Source organism: Protopterus annectens, chromosome 6.part0 (assembly GCF_019279795.1).
Source record: "Protopterus annectens isolate FY-2018-M chromosome 6.part0, PAN1.0, whole genome shotgun sequence".
In the NCBI taxonomy this organism is placed as follows: Eukaryota; Metazoa; Chordata; order Ceratodontiformes; family Protopteridae; genus Protopterus; species Protopterus annectens.
Genome location: NC_056737.1, coordinates 1,849,212,084 through 1,849,226,525, shown reverse-complemented (window position 1 = coordinate 1,849,226,525; position 14,442 = coordinate 1,849,212,084). Strand labels below are relative to the sequence as shown.

Sequence of the window (14,442 nt, the reverse complement as noted above, 5' to 3'; positions counted from 1 at the left end):
TTCACTGTTGCTAGGTGTGACGTCCCCACTCTGGGACAGTAATCAAGGAGCCTGAATCCTCACCATTGATACTGGAGAGGGACATTTACTTGGAATACAAGTACAGTATTTGCAGATGCAGACCTATCTGCATCAAGCACAGTTTCCTGTATGAGCATACAGGGAACACAATTAGCCTAGGGTATGGACTTTTTTATATCTGTCTGCCTCCATGACCTCAATAAGGCTCCCCACTACCACAGCTACAGGGTTAAGTCCTCAGCTGAGTGTCCAAGCCAAGTCCTCCAGCACTTTCTGTGTGAAACCAGTGCTTTGTGTCCCTGCTCCAAGTAGATGACACACACATACTACGAAGCTTGATTTTCACACACACACACACACACACACACACACACACACACACACACACATACACACACACGCTTGGGAAAAGGCTGGCACAGATTTACCCACTCTACCCCCTTCTGCCCAGACTATAAGGTAGTTATCACTGCCACCAGATACTACAAAGCCAGCTACCTAAGGCTTTTGCAAGGATACCCAATTATACTGCGTGAAACTAATATTAATACAAATGGTACTGTTGACCAAACAGCCAGGCTTCAGGAGTGGCCACAGTGTCACCAATAGATATAAGTACTCTCAAAGGTTAAAATATTCTCTAAAGGACCAGGCATAATGAAAACTTTAAATATATTTAATAACAAATAATAAAAGAACATGCAAACATGAAATATCTATTTACAGGAAAAAATGGAGTTTCAATCACAGGAAATAAAAATAACACAGCTGGAAAGATTCACACACAGTTGCAGAAAACAAAAAAAAATGAACCAGCTGAAATCTCCTCAAACAATTTAATGTTAGCGCTTTCGTTTAGATAGAATATCTAAACTTCTTCAGACATCTTGTTGCAGAATAAACTCAATTTTATACCAAAAACGTCAACAGCCCAATTAAGAAATCCAATTAAGTTTTAAAGCAACAGTCTAAATATATATATATATATATATATATATATATATATATATATATATATATACATATATAATACGTATATGATTTTCGTGTATGTTAAAATAGTAAATATATATTTTGAATAAAAAACATTCATCTATTTAGTGCCTTAAGTTTCAAAGTGCACATAATAGAGGCATATTCATTAAGACCTGGGAAAATGTGTGCAAAAGTACGAATTTGCCATAAACGTTAATTTTCCTCCAATTTTAACTTCCAGGGCCCTCCTCTTTTGTTATGCTGTTCTTGATGTAAAATAGTAAAAATAAATCTGTGTGTAGGATATTCTAAAAAATGCCTAGCTACAGCATTTGTAGTGTTTCCTTTACTAATTTGATAAACATGTTTATAAATTCTTTGTCTTAATGTTCTCTCTGTTTTTCCTATATAAAAGGACCGGCACTGTTGACACAGTGCCACACATACTATCCCCTTCGACTCACAGTTAAATTTTTTCTTTATCCAATATTGGGTTTCTCTAATATTAATCCTATTACCTATTTGTATAAATTGGCATTGGTGGCACCGTCCACACTTAGACATGCTGCCATTTCTTACTACAGTATTTTGTAATTCTGCTGTTGTTGTGTCTTTCGGCTTTTCCCGGTTAGGGGTTGCCACAGCGGAACTCCGGTCCCCTAATGATTGGCAGTAGATTTTTACATGCCGAGTTGCAGGCCCTGACGTACACCTCCAACGAAGGTACGCCCATTCACGCATGTCTCCACACAGAAGACGCTTTAGCTGAGAATCGAACAGGACAACGTCTTACTGTGAGGCGACAACATAATTCTAATAGATTCTTTAAATTTTGTCCACGCCTACAGGTTATATATAAAGATTCTCTAAGCTTTTTATTTGTGTAGGAATCTTCTACAATTAAGGCCCAGTTCTTATACAAAATACCCGAAATTGCCCCTGCGTCAGTGGAGTATGTTGTAATGAATATAGGCCCTATGTTATTTGTTTTTGTGTTTACATAGGTCATATCAACGGAGGTATCGACTAAAATATCGTACCCCTTATTCAATATGGGCTTAAAATGCCCATTATTTCTCTTAGTTAAAACTTCACTGTAAATTTGATCAAACAGATTCATAGAGTATCCTCTTCTATAAAACATTCCTCGAAGCAAACTACATTCTGCATGAAAATCGCTTTCTACAGACACCATCCTATCAGCCCTTACTAACTGTCCTTTTATTACTGCTTTCTTCTGGTGAAAAGGGTGGCTACTTGAAAAATGTAAAAAAGTATTTGAATAAGTTGGTTTTCTGTAAATGACTGTCCTGTACCTATGATTATTTATATCTTTAGATATTAAAACATCTAGAAAATTTATTGATTCAGTTTCAAACTGAAAGGTGAAATCCAAAAAATTAGTTAATTTTTTAATTGCTTCAATGAAAGGAAGAATGGAATCAGCATCACCTTTCCAAATAAAGAACATATCGTCCTGGTATCATGTATACCAGGCCGTATGTTCTTGAAATAGCTGTTTTTAAAAAGAAATTCATGTTCCCAATATGCTAAAATGCCATTAGCAAAGCTGCCACCACATGGTGTATCCATATCAACACCTGATGTTTGTTTATAAATTTGGCCATTAAATAACATAAAATTACTGGCAAGCACTAACTGCAATAGAGTTTCAAGAACATATATCTCATTGTTGTCCAAACCTTTTTCAGTTAGGAAAGTTGTTATCCATTCCAAACCTAGTTCTTGCAGAATCACGGTGTACAAATCTTTTATATCCACCGTTAAAAAGTTATAATTCTCATGAAAATCCAACTTATTAATGCCATCCAAAAATCCCCATGAATCTGGGCATATTTGTAATTCATTTTTAATAATTGGCTTAAGCTTGCTATTCACATATTTTACACTAGCATATGTAAAGGATCCCCTCCCATTGACTATTGGTCTAAACGGTGGGTTAGATAAATCTTTATGTATTTTAGGGGACCCAAATATAACAGGTGTTTTTGGTGCAGCCATGGTCAGGTAATGCATAGTATCCAAACAAATACTTCCTTCCAAAAACAAATCGTTAATCGTATTGTGTATTTTTCTATAAGCAATATTATCTTCGTTGATACTGGACAAACATTAACAGTCACTATTCAAAATATTAAGCATTTTCTGAATATAATCATTTTCATACATGAAGATAAGGCCTCCAACTTTATCTGGCTTCATAACTTTAATTTTTTGCAGTTTCAAAGATAACAAAAAATCAAATTCATCAGAAGTCATGTTAAAATCCAGATTATTACCCTTATCCCTATGTATAACCGCTCGTAAATCTATTTCGCAAATGCGTTCAAATAAAGCCAAAGTTGCATATAGTGGTGGATTAAATAGAATAGAAACCTTTAAATCATTAGTTAATGTAGGGATATTTCCCATCAAAATTAATAAATTTAAGTTACGAACAAATGCTTTAAGATCTAAAATTGTTCTTGCTACATCAGTTTTCTTGTCCGGAATGAACGATAGTCCCTTGGACAACAAATCCACATATTTAATGTCTGCACGAAAATCAGTATAACTGAATATTTTGAAGTCACTTTGAGTACTTACTAAAATAGATGGATACATAGGGAAGCCAGAGGCTATCTCCTCCGACGGTTCTCTTTATTTCGTTGTTGTTGTTGTCTTTGTCTTCTTATATTTTGTTGTTGCCTCATTGTTTTATTTCTGATGAGCACCTTGAAAACCCTGCCGGTTTCCATTATTGGAATTGGAAATATCCCCCTGTAGTGAGGCCTCACCATTCATGATTCTCTCACTCCGCCTCAATTGCTGAGGCTGCGCAGTGTCATCATTACTTACGTCATCTTCATTATCATCTATGAGATGTTGATCGCTAACAACCTCACCCTTACCAATAGAATTTGAAAGTTGTGGTGCCGGGGAATAAGCAGTGCCTTGTGCGTATGCATGTATGTCCCTACTCAATTTCTTCTTTTTAATATCAATTGCTCTTTGTATAATGGAATCTATAGAAGAGAATATACGCCCATAATCAAATCTGTATCTGTTAAAATCCAGATCTGATGTAATATTATTTTCCAAATCTACAAGTTCACATTTAAAGGAATCCACTTGTATACCATAATTTTTAACAAGAGTTTCCAAAAATTCAAAACCTTGTCGATCGAACAGACATAACAGTTCTTGATGGAAACTAAATTTGGGGATAAGCCCAACAGGATACCTCCACTATCGTAATCCATTAGGCACTATCCTTTTATTAACACATTCTTGCTGATAGCTTATTTCCAGTTGAAGCTTGCAATATTTTAGCAGCTTCTTGTCGAATTCATTCATGTTATTAACAATTGAAGGCTCATTATTCATTGAAGCCCCATTCACATTAGTGACATTGTCATTGACCCTGCCGAAAAAAGCAGGTATTTTAAGATATTCAGTTATAACTGGCAAAGTCCCAGACTGGTGTTGTGTCAGTTCTGGGCAATAGTTAAAATTGGACATGTTAGAAGGAATGTTACTCACATTATTGGGAGCATTAGTCCCATTCACAGTCATTCTCCCATTGATGTTAGCATTAGAAACCTCTGTGTACGACAAAGCTTGCCCGTTATTAATGGAAGTGGATGTGACAGATGTACCTCGCATAGCGTCCTTTTCTTTACCATCAAGCTTATTAGACAGGGTGTCAACTCTGTCCAATAACTGTTGGACCAAAGCGGTCAAATTACCAACAGCATTCGTCTTGTTGGAATCGCTTCCTACTGAACCATTGGAATCTTGAGAAAACAAAAGTTGTGAGGTAGAGACAGCTCAATTCACCATAATAACTTCAAAAAACACGGAATGACAAAAACTAAACACAAAAACACTAACCAGCTGAAATTTACTCAATTAATTTAATGTTAGCGCTTTCGTTTAGATAGACTATCTAAACTTCTTCAGACATCTTGTTACAGAATAAACTCAATTTTATACCAAAAACGTCAACAGCTCAATCAAGAAATCCAATTAAGTTTTAAAACAACAGTCCAAAAAGATTTATATATATATATATATATATATATATATATATATATATATATATATATATATATATATATATATATATATATATACATAAAAATACTGCATAGAAATACTATACGTATATAACTTTCGTGTATGTTAAAATAGTAAATATATATTTTGAATAAAAAACATTCATGTATTTAGTGCCTTAACATTTCAATGTAGGTGTTAAAGTCATCCCTCCTGACACTAGGTCTAAGTAACTCTTAACACCCTAAACCTAAAAACATTATGCCCTGGATGGGACATAGCATGATTACCTAATGCATTGGTTGATATATGTCTATGAATATGGCCCACATGTTCAAGTATATGCTCCCTTAGCTGTCTAGTTGTCTTGCCAACATAAAAGCCAGAGCAGGAGCTGCAGGTAGCCAAGTGAACCAAATTGCTGCCCCTGCAAGTGGCTGTTAATCTAGGGAACACAAGACGTCCTGTAACTGGATGAATGAAACAAACATCAGAAGAAATGGAAGAACAAGCCTTGCAATTATGGCATGGAAATGTGTGAGTTAAAATGGATTATTTCCTTACAAGCCCACAGGCTCCCTGATCTTAACTCTGGGGTTTCATTTCAACCTGTCCTGATTAGGAGGTGGTGATTTTCATTGGTTGTTCATGATTGCTTTGATTGATGTAGACTGATGATAGGCTAGTAACTGTATTAAATCAAATGTTCTTTCTTATTCTGTATGGTCTGATGAAGCGGCAACCCCGCAAAAGCGCTAACCTTTTGTTTTAATACAAGTTTTATTTTATTTTACTGTTTCTTCTTTTGATGTGTACCATGGTGGTTGACTCACATTTTGTTTTGTACTATTTCATATTTGCTTTGTGGGTCACCTTTGGCAGTTGGCTTGCTTGTTTTTTTACATTTTTCACTTAATATTAAAACATTACTCCTGTACAGAATGACATCACATATATCTGGTCATCTGGCTTTTGGTTCCCATGTAACCCCCCTCTATTGCTAGAAACTTCCAGGATTTAGCATCTACATGTCAATATTTCACACACAACAGCATTGCTCAGATCTGGTGCAGGTTCTGGAAGTCATAAAACAATTACAAACGTCTACTTCTACAGAGACTAACAAACCATGCTTCTTACAGACTTTGCGTCTCTTGCTTCATTCAAAACTGTGAAATAACATCTTTATGGCCTAGGCCCAGTAATTTAATTTCTTGCTATTTTCCAAAGTTAGCTATATGAGCTTAACCGCTTCTCTTCCAGTATCCGCTGTTAACATATACATATTTAATTCAGTTGCAATACAGTCAGGACCCACTGTTCGTACATTTTTAACACAAGCAACTTTACAAATCCAGTTTGATATTCAAATAACATATCATAAGATCACAGGAGGTTACTAGACTAATGGCCCTGGGGCCCTTACAAGCTTAGCCAAGAGTTTATCCCAAAAACGGAACCCTCAGTCAGCACCTTTCACCCCTGTCAATGAGGGACAAAGGTGGAACCCATGGGACAAATTTGTGGCTTCTCATCCACTCATCAAGGTTGTGCTTGAAGAGTGTCAGCAAGGTACTCTGACATATATGGGAAGTCTATTTCAGAGATGGGGCAGCCTCTGGGAGACAAACTTGTCCCTCCAGCAGGTTTTGTTGATGTCACATATTAGATTTAGGCCTATCGAGCTGATAATTCGCAAGGAGTTAGACTTACGGATATGGAACATCTCTAGTAGGGCAGGGTCAGATGTTGCCTTGTAGATGAGACACAGATCACCTCTCAGCAATCTGTATGATACCACATAGAGTGAAAGTGATTTGAGCCTGTCCACATAGGACAGATGTTGGAGGCCATGGATTCTCTTTGTGAGGTATTTCTGTGGCCTTTCCAGTTGGTGCAGGTGTTTGGAAATTCTTGCCATGGATTCTCTTTGTGAGGTATTTCTGTGGCCTTTCCAGTTGGTGCAGATGTTTGGAAATTCTTTACTAAATTCCAGCTAGTTGTCATAGTCATAGTTCAGTCATAGTTCAGTACTAAGCTAACTGCCCTTGTGAGCCATTTTAAGCCTAGCCAATTACCCCTTGTGAGACTCAAACCCTGTACCTTGTGTTTGTAAGGGAAACACCTTAGCCATTAAGCCACCCTCCCAACCCTGTGCTAGCATATGTTACACATCCACTGCTCTACTTCTCCTGACATAGCTCACATCGTCAGACTAGGAAATGGGCAATGGTGACAGCTTTCATCTCATCTTTTCAATGCTGTTGCGTCATAAAGTTGAAGGGCTCGCCTTTCCAACAGCTATCGATATGTTCCAGCCCCACATAAAAAGGCAACTCCTTTGATAAACGTGCTTCAAGATATCTAAAATGCAAGTGCACTTAGTGGGTGTATGATTTTTTAGGCAATGAATGTGTGAATTTTTTTTTTAACAGTGTACATTGGGATGACATCCAAACAGCAGCTACAAAGAAATCTGCATCTTGGGGGCATGTGTACCATTTAACCTTCCTTTAATAAGCAGTGTGGTTCAAAGACAGCATGCAAGTCCTGTGAATGGGAACTCAATTTTCACGTGATTTGATACAAGGATGCACCTAAACATTTCAGTTGTTGCAGCAGCCCCTTCTGAAAAAAATCTAATTTCTCTTAATGTTACTAATACTTACGAAGCAGGTCTTCAGTTGCTCCCGACAACAGCTGATAAAAAATGTGGAAATTTCTTTCTCCTCTTGGTTGTCTCACCACACGTGACTTTTCCAAAAGATCTAAAGAAGATAAATGTAGAAAGTTAGTTATGTGGCATGAAGGTCTTACAGTTTAATTAGGTTAAGTCTCACTTAAAAAAATAAACAAATAAATCATAAACAAGTTAGATAGAAGCAATGATTTTGATGACAAAAGACTGCATGGACTATCTAGTCAGCCTATGGTTTTATTCAGTAAGCTACATGTCTTTCTAATCCCCACTCTTGCCTCACACACTCTTGAATTCAGTAGCCACTTTGACCTTACAACCTCCAAGGAAGGCTGTAATAATCCATGCCCATCTTTGAAACAGTACTTTCATGTACTCCGTTTGAACTGCATGCCTTATATCTTCAAACTGTTTTCTATTGTTCTCATACAAATACCTCTCAACCTACTTCTCAACACAAGAAATCTGGGCAAAATCCAACATAATTCTCAACACAAGAAATCTGGGCAAAATCCAGCATAATGGGGGGACAAAGGTCCAAAAATAGGGACACATTTTAAATATTGCTCTTATAAACTTAGAAAGTTGCTAGAATAACAAAATTTGTGTTAGCACACATTTTTCTCAAGGATATGAAGTTTGAAACTGGAATGCATATCATTATTTAGTGACTTTAATCCTTAGATCATCCTAGTGATTTGTCAAAAAAACAATTTTTATGAGGAACAGACCAAAGATATGATGCAAAAATCTTGATATTATACAAAAATCTGTACAGTTGACAGGTATGCTTATACAGCTTTTGTTTACGGTACCTCCTTAGACTCTGCAAATTCCAAGGTACATAAAGTTTTAACCATGCCTCTTGTCTCTTTCCTTTGTGACTACACAAGGTGAGCTCTTCAGTTTCTTTTTATATGACTTTGGGTGCATGCTGTGCATCACTTCTGTTGCACTCCTCTGACCTGCCACTATACTGTCAATGTCATTACACTATAAAGATAGATTATAAATTCTCATTTTCTACTATTAATTGTTCCTCCTACACAGCCAAGTACTCCATAAGCCTTCTTTGCTGCTTTCTCCCACTACTTGTTTACCTTTAAGTAATCTTATTTGACTATCTCAATCCCTTTTGTCTTTTGCTGCTGCTACTTTTCTAACTCCCCTTGATGTAATGCAGGTTAATTCAACTGGGAAGGGCAGTTCTGTTTGCAAGATTCAAACTACTGTGCATTTGCATCTTTTGTCCTAAATATTAAGCAGCAGAAATAGACCATGCTAACTTGGTATGATGTAACACACATTTGTACAGGAAGACAAGGTACAAACTCAAAAGGTGTATTCCTTTATTTCAGACAGAATGATCTCCACATATGAGTTTGGAATGCATGACATACAGAATACCATTCTACAACAGCAGATGAATCACCTTCCTAGTTAGAAAACTGATTACCTTGTAGCCTCCACTTTGATCTCTCTCTCTCTCTCTCTGATGCAAAAACATGTAGTTGTATAAACTGTTACATTACTAGCCATTTGATACAGACCGCACTTAAATCTCAGTCCAACTATTACTTTTTACTCCTTGCCATCCCATATCTGGCTTAAGAAAACATTGTAGCAGCAATTACTGACATACTTGGTATCCATATTAGAGTGCTAAGATCACATTAAGACATTCCAAATTATGAAGACTGGGAGGCAATAGTAACCAGAACCTCTCAACTGTGATTTTCGCAGAATGTCCAGATTTTTGCCTCATATTTACGGTTTGTCCCTCATAAAATCTGTGGTTTTCTGCCAAATCACTGAGGACTGAAGTCAATAAATAATGAAATTAATTTGAGTTACAGACTTCATATCATTCAAAAATACATGCTAATACAAAACCTGTCATTCTAGCAACTTATAAGAGCAATATTTAAAATCTGTCCCTATTTTTCAGCCTTTTTCCCCCCAAATTTTAGGCTTTGTCCAGATTTCTTGCACTAAGAGGTTGAAAGGTATATGTAACATAGTCCCAGATTTTAGCTAACTCCCTGCTGAGACAACGGATATGGATAACAAAGCACAGTTATTCCTAAGTCTATAAAATAAACGACCCATTTACAACCACCAATGTGCATATCACGATGAAGAACAATCCAGTCAGCAAGTAACTGTGGACTGACACAGTCATAAAACCCATGTATTTCCTCCTACAAAGCTTGAAATTGTGCATTAGAAATGAGTTTGAGTCTTTGAGGAGTCTACCAAGGTGAGAAGGATCCACCATTCTCACAGCTGCTCTTCTGAAAACAGGGATTTGTGATACTATTCCTTCTAAGACTGATTTGTGTACTAAGTGATGTAAATTTAGCTGCCTGCACAAGCAAATGTTTACAAAAGGATAGTTTTCCTTCCTTCTGTGGCTGGCTGCTCTGACAGTCACCTACTCAACTACAGTGGCATCTTAGGAGTCAATTCTAATCTGAAATTTGCCTTTTGGCTACTTAGAAATGCCCAGATATGTTGAACACAGAGACTTAGTGGTAGCCATTAAGTTAATATTAGCTAAGGAAATGGGGAAAGATTTGAAAAATGGCAAGTGGCACTTACGACATTGGTATGCTAGATGACTACTGACAACAAACTCTGGGAAACAAAACTTGTTGATTTATTTAAAAGCAACTGTGAACAAAAAATATTTACAAAAAGAACTATCTGTATGCAGAACAGGTTTGGTGCTATGCTTTCATAATTAACGTTATTAAAAATCTGTACTGCATGTCTGCTACACAGCTGATTTAAAACAGTTTGGTGACAGGTCACCGTCTACTGGTAAAGGATGTAAACTCCTAAGAATAAAGCTATCACAAAATGGTACACTGTGTGATTGCAAATGCTAACAATTAAGCTCTGCAAACACATTAGATGTGCAGCAAAAATAAGACTGCCATCATCTTCAATGATCAGGTTTCAATAAAAAGATCATATGCAACCATTAAGTCCCATTATTAAAGGATTTCAGACTCTTCTTGAGGCATTAACAGAATTCTAGCTCACTTTTCCACTTAGACATTTACTCTTTAACAGATTATTAGGCAACAAAACCGTGACAAGCTGTACAACAAATAGCTTATTAATATTTAGTCAAGAACAGCAGGTGCTTTGTACACTGGTCTCATCTATTTTGCATGATTTGTTTTTCTGTTTTCTAAGAAATCCCACACAGTGCCAAAACCTCATCTGATCAACATATGCAACACAGGCTGATAACATATTTATGCGGACAACCTGCTCAATGTCATCATAACAATGCTGGGGATAAACAAAACAGGTTCCTTTACAGTTTTAGGTTTCTTTACAGTTTTAAGCAGCTGAGCCCTTAAAGTAAGGATCTGAAAAGCTGCAGGAAGTGTGTTGCTAAAGAAAGGGATATTATATTCATAGCAAATTTAATACCCTCAACTCCTCTTAACCAAGGTAAAACTTGAACAGCAAGATAAAGTGCAATTTAAATTTAGCTTTTCCAGTCTTTTTTTTCTGTAATTCCTCTTGCTGTACATCTCTTGTCAACCAAGAAGCTGCTCAGTCATCCTGTCACTACAATACATGCCCTCCCATGCTTACTACAGCTTGTGGATCCTGTATGCCCATAAGCTGTAGACATCTTTGCAAATTTACTGCCTGAATGGCTTCTGAACTATACAGCCAAAATCAGACCTAGCAAATACAGGAATAGAAAGAACTCATCATCCTACTCCCAGTCAACAACTGTTCTTTGTTCGTTCTATGATACCTGCTTTACCTTACTTAGGATAGCAGGGGAACCAGAGTATTGTGGCACTCAAAGGGTGTGAGGTTGTGATCCAGTCCTGGAGATGATGCAATTCCACTACGTGGGTACACATATTTATATATATATATATATATATATATATATATATATATACACATACACACACACACACACACACACACACACTCATTCACTCACTACATTTACTTACAGGCAGTTTAGGGGATCACTAATTCACCTTAACAGCAACAGGAATGACATACTTACTCCACATAAATGACATCCCAGCCATGAACCAAATCAGAGAACCAAGCACTTTGTGGTGGCAACTCTAACTGCTGCACCACTTTTCAGTTTTAATTTATTCACCTTCATTTACTGGGTTCAAGAATTGATCCAAAATGTATGCTTTTCAGCTTCACCCAGAAATAATATACAAGATATAAAATACATGAGCATAAACAATAAAATACAGTCAAATGACACTATTTAGCAGTCACAGAATTTATACATACTTTAGTATAAATATAGTTGTTTCTCTTTTCAATAAAAAGTTTGCAATAATGTTAGTAATAAACCAAATTCAACTAGGCAGAAAAACAAGAACAGTGACTGGGCCTTGATAACAAGGTAAAAATCTGTTTAGAAATGTGAAGAAAAACATTAGGTTTTGAATGAATGTGTGGGCATGCACAGTTTCAAAATCAGGAACTGGAGTTAAGAAAGTATCATCACTATTGTGCAATTTTTTTTACAGACACAGACCAAGTTGGGAACTGGAGGTGAGCTTATCATTTGGGTTGGGTGTGTACACTGCAGAATGTGCAACTACTGTACTCTGATGATGCAATTAACACACAAAGTACAGGGCGAAGACAAAGGTAGGCAGCCATCTTTCCTGAAGACAAGTGAGCAAAGCTACCATGGGAATGAAAAACACATTACTGAGTAGTCTGAAGACATTAGTGTCAGATGCAGATGCTATAATCTGGGATATATTCAGTCCAGTGAATGAATACCCTTCTACTATAGAAGCAAACAATCCAGCCACAGGACCAGGTATCTTAATTCTTTATTTCAATTTGAGAAATACCTGGTAAAGTTGAAATTGTGCCTGTTGGCTTTGTTACTACTTAAATGAAGCTTTTTCTGTGGGTCCACGTCTAAATCTCAAGATCCCACAATCTCGACTTTCAAAATCCCGAAGACATAATGTCGAGATTGTGGAATCTCGAAATTATAAAAAAAAAAAAAAAAAAAAGATGACAACATTTAAAAACATATTTTTGCAGGGGGGCAAGCCCTCCAGCACCCACCACACCCCCTGCAACCTAAATATACTATTTCCGAGATCGCTGTAGAGTGAAGAGAATGGTAATGTAGATAGTTATACAGTGCGGAACGGGAACATTACCGTTCCCTTCACTGTAGTGCGATCTCGGAGTTAGTATATTTCATTTGAAGGGGGGGCTTGTGCCCCTGCAAAAACATGTTTTTAAATTTTGTCATCCTTTTTTTTTTATTTTACAATTTCGAGCTTCCACAATGTCAACCTTATGGCTTTGGGATTTTGACAGTCAAGATTGTGGAATCTCAAGATTTTGTAGTGGACCCTTTTCTGCATAAACAAGCTGGTTACAGTAATTGGGTAAACGCTAAGCAAATTCAGCAATGGCTGATGACTTTTTTTCCTAATCTGAACAGGACTGAATCTTCAGTACTGACTACAGAATGCAACCAGTTTTCTAGCAGAACTGTGTCAGTGTAGATAGGAAAGAAAAGGGAACCAGCTGCAGATCTCTACAGTTTTCCAACAGTAAACAGAACTGAAGAACAGAGTTCATGTGACCATGTAGCTGGACTGATCATACTGGACTAATTTCAGTGATAACCCAGAAAAAACATACAGAAAGAGCACAGAAAAGTGTAAAGGCACAGATCAGCAATTTACAGTAAACAAGACATAAAATATAACCTGTGATTAGCATCTTAGAATCTACAACTGCAAAAAAAAGGCACACTAAATTTATTGATTTGGATGTGTTCATAGAGACAGTAAAAAGTCATTCTCCCATAACCATTAGGTTTGACTGGATAAAAATATTAAATTTCTTCTGGATAATGCCCTGTTTTTTTTTTCACTCTGTTTCCACACATATGCGTCCGAGAAGCTGAGGATATTAAACTTATAATGAATGCAATTTACCACTTTTCCAACAGACTTCCTGCAACTTTACAGATCCTTATTAAAATGCCTCAAGTGTGCAAAACTGTAAAGAATGTTGTTTCAGTTATCTGTAAGACTTGCGATCACATTCAGCATTTTGTCACCATAAAATATATGTGCATAACATGATATGAACAGTACTCAGGAGAGTATTTTTTTATGATTTGTCCTAACACTCATGAAAAGTATTTACTAAATTCTGACAAAAGTTCATGATTCAATATTTCAAATTCAACTATTACACAGCTCTCCAGACCTTATCAAAAGAACACCCAATGGCTTTGTTTTTCTGGTTTAACTTTTCCTTTTCTCTGCATCTCAAGACAAATTACATCCACTCAAAACATTTTTTCAGAGCCTTGCCTTCATAGGCAATTGCAAGGTTAGCTGCCATTGTGGGTCATTTTAAGACTAGCTGAGTTCCCTTTTTTGACTGCCTTACCCACCCCATGGTCGTTAATTATACACTGCCTCTAATGAGAATAACTGGGATCATACAATAGACAATCAGAGGGGACCCATACATGGAATAAAGCATTCAGGAGCTGCCAGTGTCCATTAGTAGTACAGAGAGTAATCCTGGGGTAAATTTTCTGTTTTTCATCTGTAAATCAAGTTGCACTTGAAAATGGACAGGGATGAACTTTGCTTTATGTGGATGGGAAGTCTGTTCCACAG

The 14,442-nt window shown here is 36.7% G+C and overlaps 1 protein-coding gene across 4 annotated transcripts in view; it reads right to left on the bottom strand.

Annotated features, from left to right (window-relative positions):
- The window catches only part of MYO1B (myosin IB), a 2,891,345-nt gene that overhangs the window by 1,273,388 nt on the left and 1,603,515 nt on the right, over positions 1–14,442 (bottom strand). For all 4 annotated transcript variants that reach the window (XM_044075201.1, XM_044075202.1, XM_044075203.1 and 1 more), the window contains exon 8: positions 7,725–7,823. In XM_044075201.1, coding sequence (XP_043931136.1) covers positions 7,725–7,823 — 99 coding nt within the window. The remainder of the gene's footprint in view (positions 1–7,724; positions 7,824–14,442) is intronic.